Raw genomic sequence first — 19,332 nt, forward strand, 5'->3', positions numbered from 1 at the left:
TTGGAATCAAAACTTTCCATTGCAATTAAACAACAGAAAAAAGACAGAATGTATGAAATTCGGAAAAACTGCAAGGATAGGTAGTCACTCTAGAACTCCTACACCTTGAAAGATGGGCTTTAAAAACAGCACCATCAAACCTGTACTTATAAGTTCAGACAAAAGGCTTCTAAGACAAACAGCTCCTATAGGCTCCAATGGTAACTGTCATAGGACCTGCTTCCCTTAAGAGTTCTTAAAGAAGTCCTCTGAAGTGTGTGACCTGGTGCATGATAAGGCCCGCTCGCTGTCTGAAGCTTTTAGAACAGTGAGTGCATTTGTATGGCTTCTCCCCTGTATGGATTCTCAAATGAATTACAAGGCTCGGTCTCTGTCTAAAGCTTTTCCCACAGTAGCTACATTTAAAGGGCCTCTCTTCCGTGTGTGTTCTCTGGTGCAAAGTGAGCGCCGTCAGGCGACTAAAACTCTTTCCACAATTATGGCATCTATGGGGCTTTTCACCTGTATGGGTTTTCAGGTGTCTTTTAAGACTCGATCCATGACAAAATCTTTTCCCACACTCAAGACATTTATATGTTTCCTCTTCAGAATGGGTTCTCTGGTGCCCAATAAGGTGTGAGCGCCGAGTGAACCGCTTTTTACATACAGTACATTCGTAGGGTCTCTCTCCGGTGTGAAGTCGCTGATGTCTATATAGGTCTGAGCTCCGCAGGAACCTTTTTCCACATTCAGGGCATTTGTGAGGCTCCTCCCCCGAATGAATTCTCTGGTGCCCAGTAAGCTGGGACTTCCGAGCGAAGCATTTTCCACACTGAGGACATCGGTGAGGTTTCTCTCCAGGACTCTTTTTCTTTGGAGGCTTTGGGCTGAGAGGTTCTTCCAAATTGGAGGTCTCAGGTGTCTCTCCTAGAGTGGGGTTCTGAGGGTCTCCAAGTGTGGTTAAGTCTGTCTGTAAATCCTCTGGGGGTGGATCCCACTGGTTTTCTAACTGCACATAGTCTTTCTGCAGGATGGGACCATGGAGAGCATTCCCTTCTAAAGTTACCACAAAAGGGTACATATCTTCCAGTTTTTTCTCTTTTGAAGGATCCTCTTCATTTTCTAGCCCCATCTCAAAACCTGAGAAGCAATAGAAACTGAAGATGTCACTGTGTTCGGAAAAGAGAACCAGTGGAGGAAAGTAAATAGTGAATAGAAATGCCTAGACACACTTCCATGCTCCTCACCCCCATTACTGCGCTTTTTTCCCCTCCTTCCCAGGACCAGAAAGGAACCATTACTTACCAATCTTGGGATCAAGCAATTGTTTCATATCTTTGGGATCCTGTAATTCTTTTACCCATGACTCTTCTCTATGATCCAATGGGAAGTTCATGTCAAGCTTTGGTAACTGATAACCTGGTCACAGAAGCAAAAGGGAGAAGCATGACAGTGTGGTTCATCAAGGGTTTTTCTAGCATATAGGCTGACTACATGGATATATAGCCTCTAAATACTCATATCCTCCCCAAATTGTTCCTTCATCTGGAGTCACTTAGAAGAGTCTTTTGAAAAGATAAGAACAAAACAACAGTTGAGAAGGCCATCTTTTTGTGATCTCAGGTGAATGAATCATGTGCTAAAAGCAATGCATTTAGCTCTGTATCTATTTTGATAATACATTTATTTATGCTAGAGATAAACTATGGAGTAAATCTTCATAGAATGTTGGTATACTAAAAACTGGGAATTACTGTTATTGAGTGCTTAAAGAAGAGCAGTCTAAACATACGTGTCAAAGAAGAGTTCTGTAAACATGTGTCAAAGAAGAGGAGTGTAAACATACATGTGAAAGAAGAGTGGTCTAAACATACATGTCAGAGAAGAGTGGTATCAACATACATGTCAGAGAAGAGTGATATAACATATGTGCCCAGAAGAGCGGTGTAAACACATGTGTCAGAGAAGAGCACTGTGAACACAGGTGTTGGAGAAGAGTGGTGTGAACACAGGTGTTAGAGAAGAGTGTTGTGAACACAGGTGTTGGAGAAGAATGGTGTGAACACAGGTGTCATAGAAGAGTGGTGTGAACACAGGTGTCGGAGAAGAATGGTGTGAACACAGGTGTCAGAGAAGAGTGGTGTGAACACAGGTGTCAGAGAAGAGTGGTGTGAACACAGGTGTCAGAGAAGAATGGTGTGAACACAGGTGTCGGAGAAGAGCACTGTGAACACAGGTGTTGGAGAAGAGCACTGTGAACACAGGTGTCGGAGAAGAGCAGTGTGAACACAGGTGTCGGAGAAGAGTGTTGTGAACACAGGTGTCAGAGAAGAGTGGTGTGAACACAGGTGTTGGAGAAGAGCCGCGTAGACACAGGTGTCGGAGAAGAGTGGTGTGAACACAGGTGTCGGAGAAGAGCTCTGTGAACACAGGTGTCGGAGAAGAGCGGTGTGAACACAGGTGTCGGAGAAGAGTGGTGTGAACACAGGTGTCGGAGAAGAGTGCTGTGAACACACGTGTTAGGAAATTGCTTACTGGAATAAGCTCACTTGATCCCTTCACAGAAACATTTCCATTGTATTGTACTTAATTGGCAGCAGCAAAAGGTAGTCTTTATGTGTCAGCAGAAGTCTAGAAAGGGCAGTTCAAAATAAATAACCCAAATGAACTGCTAGGTAGTGTTTCTTCCCAACATCTTTTTAAAATTCATTATCTCTGTGTTTATTATTACACTTAAATTTAGCAACTATAAGATAGATGTGTTTTTGAGGATCAAACCCCAAAGTAGCTTTGGCAGAGGTGGGTCTTTCTGCCCAACATCTTAAGTACTACTTGGTTTCCCACCATTTCAGCCTTCATTGGCACCCTATTTTTCCTGTTTCTTTTTCTCCATCCTCCTCATTGCTGGCCAAGTATACTTCTCTACAGGAACATTTGGTACAGAAATGAGCTAACAAATAGGCTGATGGTTAAATGTTAGAATTATTAAAATGGCACATGCAGGCAAATACTAATTTGTATTTTAGATTAAGGCATGAGAAATGGACAGAAATTCCTTGTTTGTTTTATCAAGAAGAAACCATATGTTTCAATTTTAAGACTAACAAATGAAAGATAGGGAGCTCAAATGGATTCCTGTGCTGGGCGTTGACAGTGCATGCTATAATTCCAGGCTCAGACAGAAGGATTTCAAGTTCCATGTCAACCTTGGCTACAGAGTGAGACCTGCCTCAAAAAGAAGATACGTACTTCAAAATTTGCTATTTGATTTTTGTTTCGATTTCAAAGTTAAGATAATATGAAGGGATAATATGGGGTAGACAAAAAAGCTGAGGGTCACACCCCAAAGGAAAGCTGCTGCGAGGAAACAGAGGGCACACACTAAAACTGGGAAGAGACTAACAAGCTAATGTGTAAAATACTGATTCAGGTAACAGTCCAAGATGGCAGAGTATACCCACCCAACCACTGCCAAGTTCTCCTGGGAATAGGACTGAAACAGAGAGGAGCTAACTACCCTTGAGGTAGCTGGTGTTAGTTGTTGGTGGAAAGGCAGAGATATGAGAAAATGCAAATCTTTCTGGAGAGTAGAACAGAGGACAAGAAAGAGCATCCTTGTACATGGTAATAGCACAGTAGCGGGCAGGGGCTGGAGTAAAGAAAAGGAGAAACTTAGAAAATGCAGTCTTCTCCAGTATGCAAAAGTCAACCTTGACATGAAACACGGACTTTGCATAGCATCCCGGCACTGGCCGAAGTTTCCCTACTTCCCACCACGTAATCATGCTGCAGTACTTAAGGTCTCCCCTGAACTGCTCCAGGATTCAAAGCTACCTACATTTATTTGTCTCCCGAAACCCACAGGAAAACCCACTAACTAATCTAGGAAGTGTTAGACCAGACAGCCAATCAGCTGGCTGCTGGAAAAGACTTAACCAAAGCCTCTGAAAGTTCTATGCTAGCCTTTCTCACTACTCTTAATATATAGCACCTGAAATCTTAGCCAGAGCAGCAAGACAAGAGAAAGAAATAAAAGTGAAACAAACAGAACAGGATGAAGCCCAATATCCCTATTTGAAGATAAATTCTTGTATTTAGACCCTAAGATAGAAGAATCAAAGATCTGATAGAATTTCAGCAAACAGGCATGATACAAAATCAACAAAGAAGATCCAGTAACTTTTTTTTAATATAAAACTTGACCTTGAGAAAGAAATCAGAAAAAACAATGCCATCTAGTATACCATAAAAAATACCAGGAATAGGGGCTGGAGAAATGGCAAAAGCAGTACGTCTCTGCACTTCACATCAGAAGACATCAGCTGCTTGTAACTTCAGGTCTGGGGGATCTGATGCCTTCTTCTGGCCTCTGCAGGCACTGTATTCATGTGCCCCAAATGCACACATAATTAACAATAGAATATTTTTAAGTACCTAGGAATAAATCTAACCAAGGAGGCAAAATTCCTCTATAATATAACTACAAAACATGTATGAAAGAATCAGAGGAATATACTAGAAGACTGAGGAACTTCACAAAGTAGCAGAATTAAAATTGTAAAAATAGCACTGTCGCCCAAAGTGGTCTGTGGTAGAGTGTAACCAACCTTCAAAATTCAAACTACATTCTTCAGAGAACTAGAAATCGGCCCTAAATTTCATGCAGAAGCACAAAGGATACAAACAGCGAAGGCAGCTCTCACTGAAAAGAAGAATGCCAGAGGCATCAAACCTGACCTCAAATTATACTACAGAACCATACTGACAAAGTTGCCAAAAATAAAACTTGGAGGAAAAAAATAGTCTCCTCAACAAATGGTACCTGGAAAACAGAATTTATCTACATGTAAATGCTACTTTTTGTTCTGTTTTTTTTTTTTTTGAGACAGGGTTTCTCTGTGTAGCCTTGGCAGTCCTGGAACTCACTCTGTAGACCAGACTGGCCTCAAACTCACAGAGATATGTCTGCCTCTGCCTCCCAAATGCTGGGATTAAAGGTGTGCACCACCACTACCCAACTTCTACATGCCCATGATTAAGACTTTATCCCTACTAATAATTCGATTAAAAATTAATTTAAAATGGCTCAAAGAAGTCAGGCAGTAGTGTCACATACATTTAATCCCAGCGTTCCAGGACAGCCAGGATTACACAAAGAAAACCTGTCTCCAAAGAGAAAGAAAAAAATCAAAGACTTTAATGTTAGACCTGATACTTTTAAACTACCAGAAAAAAAACCATGGTGAAATATGTCCTGATATAGGTATTAGTAAAACCTTTCAGAAATGAACTCCAAATCTTGGAAAATAATAGTAAGAACAGGCCAGTGGGATCCTATTAAGTTAAAAAAAATCCTTTGAACAGTAATGGAAACAATAGTAATGAAATAGCTTAAAGAATGGGTAAATCTTTGCTATTCATCTTAGAGGATTACTATCCAGTGTATATATAAAAAAACTAAAAAGAAAGAAAAAAGAGAAAAAAAACAGCAAAAGAATTAGTAATGAAATCAACAGAAGGACAAGTGACCAGATGTTTGTAAAAGTGTGATGGTCAACCAGCTGTGCTGGCTCATGACTAACTGCAGCACCTTGGAGCCTGAGGCAGAAAGACTGCCAATATGGGTGGGCAGTGGTGGCGCATACCTTTAATCCCAGCACTCTGGGGGCAGAGACAGGCAGATCTGTATGAGTTCAAGACCAGCCTGGTCTACAGAGAGATTTCCAGGACAGTCAGGACTATTGCATAGAGAAACCCTGCCTCAAAAAAAAAGCCAATATGGGCTCCATAGTTAGTTTCTAGGTCTGCCTGGACTACATTCCACATTCCAGTAGGTGTATATTTTTATGTTCACAAGCATATCTTATATTTTTAAGGCAATGGTATTTTTAGATAATATACTGTAATAACTGTAATTTAAATGTGTTGTATAGCAGTTTCCTCTAAAAAATGAACACTTCGTTCTGCAGGGAAGCCTTTAAGACAGAAGGCAAACAACTCAAAAAAAGTCTAGAAACTCAAAAAAAAAAAAACTCTAGAAAGTTACTGAAACTGACCAGATTCACTGGGCCCCTTCATTCTAGGAGTAAACAAGCCAAGCTGCAAAGAAGACTCTCAGACCAGGCAAGCTGCAAAGAAGACTCTGAGAGCAGAGCAGTGGCCTGGAAGACACAGAAACCAGCAGAGCTGCCTACGAGAGGTTTAGTCCAACTGAGGCACTTGGAAAGGACACTCTTCACCTGTTGAGCTGTCTGTGGTGTGTGCTCCAGGTTAAGTTGATGACTGGGTAATTTTAGTGATTTCTAGCCCCCTATAAACTACGGATTAGAAAGCAGTCTGACAGAACTTCTTCATGGTCACTCTGGAATGACAGGTATTTCTGTAGGGCATCAGAGGAAATAGTTAAAGAAATGATGGATAGAATCCCTAAAGTATATTGAGAAGAACTCCCCTACATACGTAGGAAGGTCAATGAATTCCAAGTAGGATAATTACAGAAGATCCGCAAGCAGAGAGAGAGAGAGAGAGAGAGAGAGAGAGAGAGAGAGAGACAGAGAGAGAGACAGAGAGAGAGACAGAGAGAGACCTTGAAAAATCAGAAAAATGACCCCCAATTACAAGTGAACTATTTACATAGAGATTAAATCTGATTAGATTAAAGTTAGTAGAGGAGGGCAGTATAAGGGCTCAGCAGGTAAAGGCCCCTGCAGCCAAACTCAGTGACTTAAAGTCAATTCCAGGAACTTTTATATACACACATACAAATAAATGAATGTAATAAAAGTTTTAAGGTTAGTAGCAAGCAAATTTACTAAGACGTTAAACCCCAAATTAGTCAAATAAAGATTTAATTATACCAATTTAGTTTGAAATGAAACTGTGAGTTCCATTACAAACAAGAGGCTAAAACGCAGTGGGGTGACAGAGTCAAAGTGCTTAAAGAAAAATGAAAAGTGAGCTGGAGAGGTGGCTCAGTGGTTAAGAGCACGGCTGCTCTTCCAGAGGACCTGAGTTCAATTCCCAGTACCCACATGGCAGCTCACAACTGTCTGTAACCCTAGTTCCAGGGGCTGACACCCTCCCTCACACAGACAGACATGTAGACAAACCATTAATGCATATAAAATATAAATACGTAAATGAATAAATAAAAAGGAAGGAAAAAGAATCCTATATTCAAGAATTCTGTCTTTCCCAAATGAACATGCAATAAAGATATCCCTGAAAAACAAAACAGAATTCACTGCTAGCCGACTTGCCTGAAAATAGCTATATATGTTTTTAAAAAAGGGTAATCTCTCAGTCTGAAAGTGAGAGATTCTGAGAACGTAACTTGAAGCCGCATGAAAAAATAGCACAAATAAAAGTAGCATATAATTGGAAAAGACATTATAAATCAAAAAGTCTGTTTCTTTTGACTCAAACATTTGAGAAAACAAGTTCTATGCCATGTAGGAAGGTACTGTATTTGTCAACAGCACCACATATGAGGCACGTGAGAGAAAACTTGGTACATGGTAAAGAAATGACTAGAGTTGCCTGCTCAAATCCTTCTAAAGAAATAAAACCGTACATGACAATAAAGCTAAAAAAGCTGTAATTTGTTTTCCTTTCTCATTCATTTCTTTTTAAAATCCTGAAAACCATGTGGAGTAATAATTATAGCAATGTACTGTGGGGCTTATACCAGGTTTGAGAATATGATTCTAATACAGAAGTAAAGAATATAGACCTATATAGCACTAACGTTTCTGTATTTAATGACATTGTTAATATAACTCTGAACTGATGATAAGTTTAAGCATAAATGGGGAGCTGTAATCATCTACTTAAGAACTAACTTAGATACAGGGAATGTTCATTAAAGCAAAGTGCTACACTATATTCACTTAACACAAGAGAAAGCAGTGCATGTGTGAGAGAGAAGAGAGTTATATAGAAGACTAAATAAAATGGCATCTGTAACTCCAACTACATACTGACCAGGCTAGATCTGAGCGGACTACACAATTCAGTGGAAAGGCAGAGCTCCTGCTGGAGTTTTGCACTCCCTGTTTGCTTTCATTTGTTTTTCAAGACGGGGTTTCTCTGTACACCTCTAGCTATCCTGGAACTCACTCTGCAGACCAGGCTGGTCTTGAACTCACAGAGATCCTCCTGCCTGCCTCTGCCTCCAAGATATTAAAGGGAATGTTTTATAATTATTATTCATAAGACAGCTAGACAACTCAGATACTGAAACCCAAAACTTACTATTTATAAAGGGTATCATTTTATAGTGAGTAAAAGAACAATTAATTAATAAGATATATCCAAAAATATTGCTACCCAAATTAAAAAAAAACTCAAAGTAGGAAGAGAAAAATTATCTCCTCAACTTGATATATTCTATCTATGAAAGCCCCCATACCTAATATAAAAGTAATAATGAAAGAAGAAATAAAATTCTTCCCAGACCTGGAACAAGACAAGGATGTACTTTTACTACTTCAATTTAATATTGTTCTAAAGGGAAACTACACAACAAAAGATACAAAACTATTACCTTTCATAGGTGACATAATTTTATACATATACAGGAAACCCTAAAGAATCTATCATAATAAACAAGGCAAGTATGTTTGTAGGCTACATGATCAATATGGAAAAATCAATAGCATTTCTATATATTTTCAAAGAACAATCCAAAATGCACTGAATAAGATAATCCCACTAATGATAACATTAATATGACTAAAATAATTTAATAAGCTCAGTGTAAAATTTATACTTTGAAAACTCTAAAACACTGTTGAAAACACCTGAGAAAGTCCAAATAAATAGAAACACATTTCAGGTTCAGGCTTCATAAAATACAGTATCATTAATACAGCAGTATTCTCCAAACTATCTTCAGACGTAACACAATCCTCACAGTGAGCTGACTGTAAAACTTAATAAAAACAACAGCAATCTACAAAATGTAAATGCAGTCCTTTCTTGAGAACCAATGTCCAACAATCAGTCCAACGGTAAACTAAACCTATGGGCCTTCAGTCATAAGCACATTCAGTGCAAAATAAGAGGCTTTTTACTTTTAGGCTTTTAATGAAATCACAGCTAGATAACTACACACAAGTAAATGGCGTCCCGCCCTCACATGCTATTAAATCATTGTTGAAAATGGATCCAATTTCTAAATGCAAGAAAGAATGGGTTGTTTTCAAATAAGCTAAGTCATCAAATTATTTTACAGTCATCGAGTGAGATGTTTTTCCCCTTTAAGCGTGGGTGGATCTGTGACTTTGTTCTAAAGAGAAAATTGCAGAAGTGACGGTGTGTGACTGGGTTACCAACAACATTGTGGCACATGTCTTGCTTTCTTTTAGATCATCTCCTATGAGAGAAGCCTGTCTTGAGGACACGCATATGGAGAAGTCCCCTTAGCAAGAAACTGAGGGTTCTGCTAGCTCACAGAGACCGAGCCAGAAACATTGTAAATCTTCTGGAAATTCCTGGCTCATAGAAAGTCTATATTTTTTAAAAGCACCCCCCTCTTTTCATTTTCTCCTTTAAGCTGCTAAACTTCAGAGGCGATTTACAGTTGTAGACTATGGTACAAAAGAAATAATATAGTGGAGTGTGATGATATAAAACAATTGGAGGTTAAGAAAGAGATCCTTCACTAATGTTCAGCCAATCATTTTACTAAGCTCCACTTAGCAAAGATCATGTTACTAAAGGTGCACTGCTCTATGAGGTATCATTACTATAGCCGGGCATTAGATATTACCTATATTAACATTTAATGGAACAGGGAATTCTAAAGAGATTTAATTCACAATAGCCTTCTCAGCTAGTGATGGCTCATCAGGTAAAACAGTTTGCCCACAAGCATGAAGGTCTAGTTTGACACTAGGAACTCACACGCTAGGAGAAAAGTGACTCCTGCAAACTCTCTTCTGACATTCACACATGCATGGACATCAACACATGCACACACACAAAATAAATAAACATAAACTTGTTTTATTAAAAAAAATCTTCTCAGGAGCCAAGTGGTGGTGGCACACGCCTTTAATTCCAGCCCTCAGGAGGCAGAGGCAGGCAGATCTTTGTGAGTTCAAAGCTATCCTGGTCTACAAGAGCTAGTTCCAGGACAGGCCCAAAGCTACAGAGAAAACCTGTCTTGAAAAACCAAAAAAAAAAAAAAAAGAAAAGAAAAAAAATCTTCTCAGGCTAGGGAGATGGCTCAGTGGTTATGAGCACGCACAGCTCTTTCAGAGATGAGTGTTCAGTTCCCAACACTCACGTCAGGTGTTCACAACCATCTGTAACTACAGCTTCAGGGACTCCAGCACCCTCTTCCAGCCTCCATGGGCACCTGCACTCACACGCAAACATCCACACACAGACATACACACATTTTTTTTTTAAAATTAGGTTGGGCGGTGGTGGTGCACACCTTTAATCCTAGCACTCCGGAGGCAGAGGCAGGAGGATCTCTGTGTTCAAGGCCAGCCTGGTCTACAGAGTTCCAGGACACCCAGGACTGTTCCACAGAGAAAACCTGTTTCTAAAAACAAAACAAAACAATAAAAGAAAAAGAATCTTTTGGTGTGTTCTTTGGCATCTTTCATGTACTCAGAGTGAAATCTCATTAACTGAGTCAAAAAATCCAAAGCTTAGGCAAGTGAAAATGTGTTCTAGCTGCGAGGCACTAATTATAGTTTATATGATACAGTTTAAGCACCCAGGCCTAGTGCCTCCTTACCCTTTTTCTTTCTGACTGCAGATAGTCTACAGTATTCCAAAGTTCTAGGGTGTCAGGCATAAAGTTAAGCTTTTAAGCACTCAGCCATCTCTCCAGTCCCAAATGTGGGGATTTTTTCTTTGTTTGTTTGTTTGAGACAGGGTTTCTCTGTGGAACAGTCCTGGATGTCCTGGAACTTGCTCTGTAGACCAGGGTGGCCTTGAACTCACAGAGATTCGCTTGCCTCTGCCTCCCACATTCTGGGATTAAAGGCGAGCACCACCACCACCTGGCAATGAGGGATTCTTAAAGCTTTTGTCTTTGTTAGCTCTATTTGTAGTTTGCATTTAAGTTCTTAATTTTGCAATTAACGAATGTGGCAATAGGTTAGTGACTATGATTAAATGACTCCTATACATATACATAACTTCAAAAAGCCCTACTGACTACTCAGAAATTATTTGCAATTACACCAGACAGTAATCTTAGAACTTAACCATCATTTTACTTTTTACAGGATCCCATAGAAATAAATCACCCCCATGAGAGCAGGAAGTAATTCTAGAAAACGACGTTCCCTCTCCCAACAAAGTTTGTCCTCAGGGTTAGGGACATTTATTGGGGTTGATTATAAGTGGTATACAGTTGGGGGTGGAAATTAAGTAGGATAAGGGATATCTTAAGGCAAAAAAGGAATTGGATGGGATAATAGGTAGATTAGTGTGAGCTTACTCACACTAATAATAATAGTGATAGTGAGAATACTTGTAAGCTATTATTTATAGAAAACTTATATTGGTATAGATTCTTGTATATTGATACAAATTCAAATTATATTTGTTATATTGAATATTCTCCTATTTCTTTTTACAACATTTGTGTACCTATGCAAAGTTATTTTATCATATTGTATGCGTACATGTTTCTACCTCTGCTTAAGATACTTTGTATACTGATACAATTTTGGAATATATTTATCATATTGCACTATACATTTCTACCTCTGATCAAAATATTTATATATTGTTTACATTTGGAGGTCACTGTCCCAATTTGCTTCACAGTTGTTTAAAGTTTTTTTTACTATTTTAATATAAAGCCTTAGTCTTTAAGCTATATAGGTATTAAGAATTATAGAACAATAGTCATCCTTGTTTGTCATACTTATGGTTATACTAGTCAGGTACTTTAGTTACATACAGATTATATTCTGCATAGATAGATAATCTTCATCCACTTCAAAGAGCTGTAAAACATGGCATTTAAATAACTTAGTATTCTGTTGATGTGAGACACATTTGCTCCTGGCAGCACCAATCTATTCCTGAGAGAATGTTGGGCACTGAAGACACTCCACTTGGAGTTTGTTTTCTTGGTAAAACTGGCCTTTGAACAAAGAACTGCCCCTGCTCAACTGCTGACAAAATGCATGGCGTCCAGACTGGACAAGCAGAATACAAGCAAAAAGACTGTCAAACCTTGCCAAAACAGGGTAAGACAGTTTTGAAAATTTTCCTGCTTCTGAAAATGGTCTGTCAGATACTTTAGACCTTAGCCAAAGATGGTTGCTCCAGTGTTGCAAATGAGACTTTGGGTGATTGCCCAGGTAGTCTGTTATCTCTGTCATTTCTTACACCTTTTGGAAGTTGCTTGATTGTGCTTCCTGTTTACTCAAGTAATATTATTTCCCTTTTCAGGACTTTTATGGGGTTGAAGACTAGATAGCCATAGTTACTTTCCTCTCATGACTTAACCAAGCCATTTCTAATATAAGACTTAGGCTGCTTAGAATAGGATAACTATTAAAACATTTAGCATATGTTTCTTGCTTGATATTGTTTATGCTTGTTGTAATTCTAATTTTTATACTTGATATTTTTTCCTATTATATATAGTTTTGTATTGGGTTTGGAACTCTTATTTAGACAAAATGGGGAGGTGCTGTGGAAACTCCTTCAGCCAATGGCCTTTGGGAGGCTGGCCCACTTTGGCCATAGTCATATGTACTATATATGCAGATATAGGGGCACATGAGACTCGTTGGCTGCTGGATTTGGTTCTAGTTCCCTGCTCACGCAGAGGACTACTGGTCACTGCTTTTTATGTGAGACTACCCCTAAATAAATAAACCTTTATTATACTCCATTCTGGGCTAGTGTGGGACTATTTTATTATAAATTGCAGTACTTATATCCTCCAAAAGTTCATTTTTTACCAACAGGGGATATGGTCCAGATTTTCAGATAAACTCAAATTCATATATAACTTTTACATTTATTTCCCCACTAACCATTATCTTATGATCTTTCACTCAATTTCCAAAATGATTATCATGCAAAATATTGAGATGCTTTTATTTTTTTTAAAAATCAAAACTTTAAGTAACTTTTAAATAAATAATGTGATAATAAGTCTTGCACCATTTTATATCATTTTAAACAGGCTAATTTCTTCCGATTTTTATTTAATACTTGCTTCATTAATACATTATACCTGTTTTTAAAAATACACTGAATGTCAATGTGCTGTGGGATAATGCTCTTGTACATTGTAAAGATTTGTCACTCATATTGGTTTAATAAAACACAGACTAGCCAGTAGCCTTGGAGGAAGTATAGGTGGGACAACCAGGCTAGGAGAATTCTGGGAAGAGAAAAGGCAGAGATGCAGTCACTAGCCAGATGCAGAGGAAGCAAGATGAGAATGCCTCACTGAGAAAAGGTACCAAGCCACATGGCTAAACAAAGACAAGAATTATGAGGGAATATAAGTCATAAGAGCTAGTTAGTAATAAACATAAGCAATAGGCCAAACAGTTTATGATTAATATAAGCCTATGTGTGTTTTTTGAGACTGAATGGCTTTGGGACTGAGTGAGATAGAAACTTGTGTTTTAGAAAGTATGAAAATGAATATGACTAATAATATTAATACTACTGCTCTGCGATTATATATGTGCAATATTGAGATAAGAAAGAAATCACATGCAAAATCAGAATGAGTATATAGACTTATAACTGAGTAGGATGGCTAAGTTCTAAAATTAATTACAAACATATATGTACAAAAATTTAAACTTTGGGTTTTTTTTTTGTTTGTTTGTTTTTCAAGATAGGGTTTCTCTATGTACCCATGGCTGACCTAGAACTCACTCTGTAGACCAGGCTGGCTTTAAACTCAGATCTGCCTGCTTCTGCCTTGCGAGTGCTGGGATTAAAGGTATGAGCCACCATCGCCCAGCTAAATTTAAACTTCTCAACAGACTATGAAATGAAGGCAATATAAATACTAGAATATAAACAATAATATTATATAGTTCTGCTTCAACCAATATGTGTAAGTATGGACTTTACAGTGTTTCTTTTTTCTTTCTTACCATCATTTAAAACTATTCTGGCCTGGTGTGGTCATACCTTATCTTGACCTTTGAAAGCCAGTCTCCCTCTGAGTTCTCCATACCAATGAGTGACATTCCCATCTACCCAGGTCAAAGGCCAGAGACTTAGGCTGCATCCTTCACCTTTCTCGTTCATTACTCAGTAACCAGTCAGTCAGTCACAAGTCTTATGTTTCACATAGGCTGAATATTTTTGAAATTGCTTTTTCCTCTCCATGATCACCAACTTGGCTCGTACTCCAGTCGGTCCCTCCCAGTGCAGATGCAGGTGTTCTTTCTGGCCCTAGTGTTTCTGCTCAGAGTCCTCTCCCCCCCTGTATGCGCGGCTCTCACTCAGCAAGCCCATCCTGGTCCCTTCCCATAGGCATTCCCCCTAACCCCTCCTCCTGGAGTCAGTTCTCTTAACTGGTGGTAAGGTGTCTCTCAATGTGCTTCATTGTCACCTATGCCCTCCAGGATTACTTTCCATATCATACATGGAATGTGTCAACTGCCCACCAGACTTGGAGCTCCAGAATGGCGAAGGCTGCTTTTTTGCTTTGTGCATCAACAATTTCCCAGTGTCTGGTCTGGTTCTTTTCAGGTGCTCCTAATCTTGGCTGAATTAATAATACGGAATTGTAAAAAGGAATTCTAGGCCTTAGCTGTTGCTAGTTACTCATGCATCAGGCACTTTGCTTTGGTAACTTGGGTTGTTCTCACTGATTTCCATTTTGCTGTTTGCTTTTGCTGTCTCAGTGTTACCCAGTTTAGTTCAAGTGCCAACATGTTCAAAATGCACCACCCCCAGGAGTCAGGGTTCCAGCCACACATGAGCCAGTGAGGGGAGAAATGGAGCAGAGAACCCCAAAGGGAAGGGAAACACAAGGGCACAAAGGCTACAGGGCCCAGCTGCGTTTCTCTACTGGACCTAGCTCCTTCTAGAACTCGCCTGTTATGCCAGAGTCAGTGAGCTTCAAACACTAGTGTGTGTAGCATTTATCTGTATTAAACTAATGCCTGAGGTCTCCTCACCACATTCTAAAAATACCATTCTAGTCAGGGGTTTTATGAAATTGACCTTTTTTGTTTTGCTTTTTGAGAGAGGGTTTCCCTGTATTGTCTTGGCTGTCCTGGAACTCACTCTGTAGACCAGGATGACCTCGAACTCAGAGAGATCCGCCTACCTCTGACTCCCAAGTGCTGAGAATAAAGACATGTGCCACCACAGCATGGTGAAATTGACATTTTTTCACCTTATTCTATAAAGAACCGCACCCTTTTTAAGGATCTGAAGGAAGCATGTTGCAAAGTCCTCTTCTAAAATGGGACTTTGCATGCCATAAAAGGAACTAACTTGCCCTCCCTCTACCTCACATCACAGGCTCAAAACTTGGTGAACAACTGTGTTTTCACCAGAGGATCCGAACTCCCACAAGAGGTTTTCCCAAATAACATTCTTGGTGAAAAGTCTCTTGGGCAAGGCCATCACTATACCCAACTCCCAAGGCCACTCGATCCGATGCGCATCACTCACTGCACTGGGGGACCTAGAAAAAGATATCTACCTCCTGTTCTCAGCCCTCCACTTCTTTATGGCAGTGGTTCAGGGCCATTGGGGGATTCATATTTCTAACTCAAACCAAAACCTTCCCAGTTCTTTAGCTCTCAAACACAAACCCAGAATGAAAAGAAAAGTCGTGTCTTACCAGGGTCCAGAAAGGGTTGGCATTCACCATTAGCACTGTAGCTCAGCTCCTGTGGCCCTGCTTGTGGCATCCAGGCATCTGGCACCGGGGGCTCCTGGACAGGTTCCATTACTTGGAGCGCAGGTGCCTCCAGGTGCAAGGTGGATGGCATGGGTACTGTTCCAACTGGTGCCAGTTCTTCCAAGAGCATGTCATCCATGTCAATCTGAGAGAGAGGCCACACACATCACTCCCGAGTTGAGACTCCACTGGAACTAAAGCCAGTTTACCACTTTCAAAGTCAGCCATTCCTCACCAACAGTACCATGAGCCACAGATGTAGCTTTAAGGTCTCCAGGGGTTCTGGGAGGCAATGCATTAAAAAAAACCAACCAACCAACCAACCAACCAACCATCAACCAACAACAGGTAAGTTGACTGTACCAGGATGGCCTTATTACAACATCTACAAAGTATCAGGATTTCAATAGTAATCAACACAAATAATTCCTAGTGAGTTATTCCACCTGCTCTTTCCTTCATACAAAGTCTCTGGGGAGTGTGCTCACAGCTGATCCAGCTGCACTGTTAAGTGCATTTAAGTGATCAAGTGCCAGGAGTGGTTTGCAACTCTAGAGATGTGCAGAGATGCCCAGACCTCCCAAAGACAAAAATCATCTATTTTCACCCAAACCAGGAAGCTAAGGAAAGTAATGAAAACTACATCCTAGGGATGCAGGGACCTTGGTGATTTCCTAGGCAAGCCACTACTTGCAGTGAAGCCAACTGCTCTAGTAATCTGTGTCCCAAGCCCCAGAGATTGTGAATGTCAGACAGAAGCTCTTGCTATTGCCTTCTGGGAAAAGTGCCCTGTGTTCAGCTTGCCCTGTGTTCACTGATGGTTTCCCTAGCAGAAGCGTCCAGGGGTGGTACTGAATACAAGGCAATATGCGGGCAGCCGGTGCTACTGGAATTTAATGGGCCAGCAATGGGCACATCACTTACAATCAGAGCTCTTCCTACGCTCTCCCAAACATGGGACTCCTTCTTCAAATCTTCATGTAGAGAAAAAGAACCTAGTATGAACCACATCCTGGTGATCAGGCAGAAACTGAACAGCTTTTGCACATTTATTAGTTTAGAACTTTTGTGCGAACCAGAGAAAACCACAGATTTTCTTTTCCTTTACCAAGAACTGATTTTTTGGCCACTCTGTACAATCACATCACCAGGGACAACACTGCTCATAGCACTGGAGCCTTGCTCAGAATTCCTGACTGTCCCATCACAGTAATTGAAAGCAGAGGGGTTGGCATGTGACCACTTCATGTCCTCCCATGCAGTGATCACATGCACTGGAGAAATGCATATCAGTTTACACTAAACTGCGCTGCCTTCCTTGTACTCTCTCTAGACTCTACTTGACTCAATGCCAGCCAGATCATTCTGGAAAGAAACAATAGTAAAGAGTTTAGAATGTGCAGGCCACATTCACCCTATCCTCTCCTCCTTCTGTTTTGAAAAGAAAGTCATTAACAAAGTAAAAACCCCTAGAAACTTAGTGGTCACAATCAATCATACCATGACAGGAACTGGCTAGGAAGCCATAGAGCAGAGTATGGATAACTGTAATTGATGTTTCTAGATAAGCTATGCTGTCTGCAAATTTCATTTAATAATACCAAATGGGGCATTCTCATATGTGTGTCCTAGAGAGGGCATGGGGTCAGATACAGGGGAGAATCTCAGACCCACATGCTGATTCCAGCAGAAGAGAACCCTGGAAAAGTCTCTGGAGAAGTTTTGGGGCTGTGGAATCAGAGTCAAAATGATGGCTACAGACCCCTGGCCTGGGTACCTCTTTTTGTTCCCCTAAGAACAGAGACTCCACATTTTTTTTTCTCACCTGTGGTTCTGGTATCTCAAGCTCTCTCTGCAAGTCTTCAATGAGGGACACAACTCTTTCTCTATTGTCTGGGCAGTGTTCCCTCACCCAGGTCTCTATTTCTGTGGGGAGAATGGTTAGGAATTGCTCGAGCACAAGCAGCTCCAGGATTTGTTCCTTAGAACGCATCTTTGGCTTCAGCCACTGACAACAAAGCTCCCAGAGTTTGTTGAAGGCTTCATGAGGCCCCGCAGCTTCTGTGTACTGGAACTGCCTGAAGCGCTGGCGGAAGACCTCACAGTCTGTGTCATACTCTTGCAGGACAGAGCCCTGGTTCAAGGAGGCCTGGATTGCACAACCCAGGGCCACAGCTATCACCTCTTCGAGAGTTTTACAGTGTATCTGGGGTCTATGGCTCAGAGTCCAGGTTTTTCCTCTCTGTAATGATCTGGGGGAGCCACCTACAGCTGAAGACAGGAAAACATAAAAAGGAGAAAAAGCAACAGTTACAAGATGGCACACTCACCGTCTTTAACTTACTTAGATTTGCTTTCTCCCACAAAAACTTAAAGGAGCACTTCACAGTCTTTTCTGGCGGTTTTGCAAGTCAGATAGAAGCTGGGGACGCACCTCCCAGAACAACATCTATAGACACAATCAGTTTCTAATATTTCTAAAAATCTCAAGAGCTTCCCCACATATCCTCTAGAACATGCTATCCAATATGATAATAACAACATATGGTATTCTAAGTTTAACCAAAAATTCAACTTACTTTCTCAGTTATGCCACATAAATTTAAGGTGCTCAGGAAATAACATTACCAGAAGCACTTTGCTAATATCTTACAATGACAAAGGTAACTGCCTTTTTATATGCCCCCACTATCCCCAGTCTAATCCCAAGTCTTTTTTCCTATAGGGAGATTTCAAAAAAAAAATAGGGATAATGCAACACTTCTGAAATAACTAAAAGTGTCAAGACATTTTAGTGTGATCTGTGGGGTCACAGGGTTGGCCATATCTGTACATACAGGTATACTATGGACCCCCCCCATCTCTCTGCATTTGTTGAGGCAGTACCGTATATACCTGTCTTATTTAAGATTTCTGATGTGAGTCAAGAAAAAAATAGTCCGATTCTCCTCCCGTTCAGTCAATTGATCCGAAACTGACTCCTTATCACCCGTCACTGTGGGCAGGAACCTATGCTTCCCGTTACTGTGACAGTAACCTATGTATGCTTCCCGTCACCCTGACAGTGACCTATGCCTCCCGTCACCGTGACAGTAACCTACTTATGCTTCCCGTCTTCGTGACTGTAACCTACGTATGCTTCCCATCACCGTGACAGTGACCTATGCTTCCCGTCACCGTGACAGGTAACCTATGTATGCTTCCCGTCACCGTGACAGTAACCTATGCATGCTTCCCGTCACCGTGACAGTGACCTATGCTTCCTGTCACCGTGACAGGTAACCTATGTATGCTTCCCGTCACCGGGACAGTAATCTATGCATGCTTCGCGTCACGGTGACAGTAACCTATGCATGCTTCCCGTCACCCTGACAGTAACCTATATATGCTTCCTGTCACCATGACAGTCACCTATGCTTCCCATCACCGTGACAGTAACCTATGTATGCTTCCCATCACTGTGACAGTATCCTATG

At 40.5% G+C, this 19,332-nt stretch overlaps 1 protein-coding gene across 1 annotated transcript; it reads right to left on the minus strand.

Annotated features, from left to right (window-relative positions):
- Positions 1-235: 235 nt before the first annotated feature.
- On the minus strand, positions 236-19,002 carry LOC121437484 (zinc finger protein 449-like). The gene is made up of 5 exons (XM_041637351.1): positions 18,990-19,002; positions 17,682-18,127; positions 15,797-16,001; positions 1,285-1,398; positions 236-1,119 (listed from the first exon to the last, which is right to left on the minus strand). Exons 1-5 carry the CDS (start codon positions 19,000-19,002, stop codon positions 236-238), a joined length of 1,662 nt encoding a protein of 553 aa, XP_041493285.1.
- Positions 19,003-19,332: the final 330 nt, after the last annotated feature.

The sequence above is a fragment of the Microtus oregoni genome, unplaced genomic scaffold (genome assembly GCF_018167655.1).
Source record: "Microtus oregoni isolate MIOR12 unplaced genomic scaffold, Mior012 000052F_ref0000163, whole genome shotgun sequence".
In the NCBI taxonomy this organism is placed as follows: Eukaryota; Metazoa; Chordata; class Mammalia; order Rodentia; family Cricetidae; genus Microtus; species Microtus oregoni.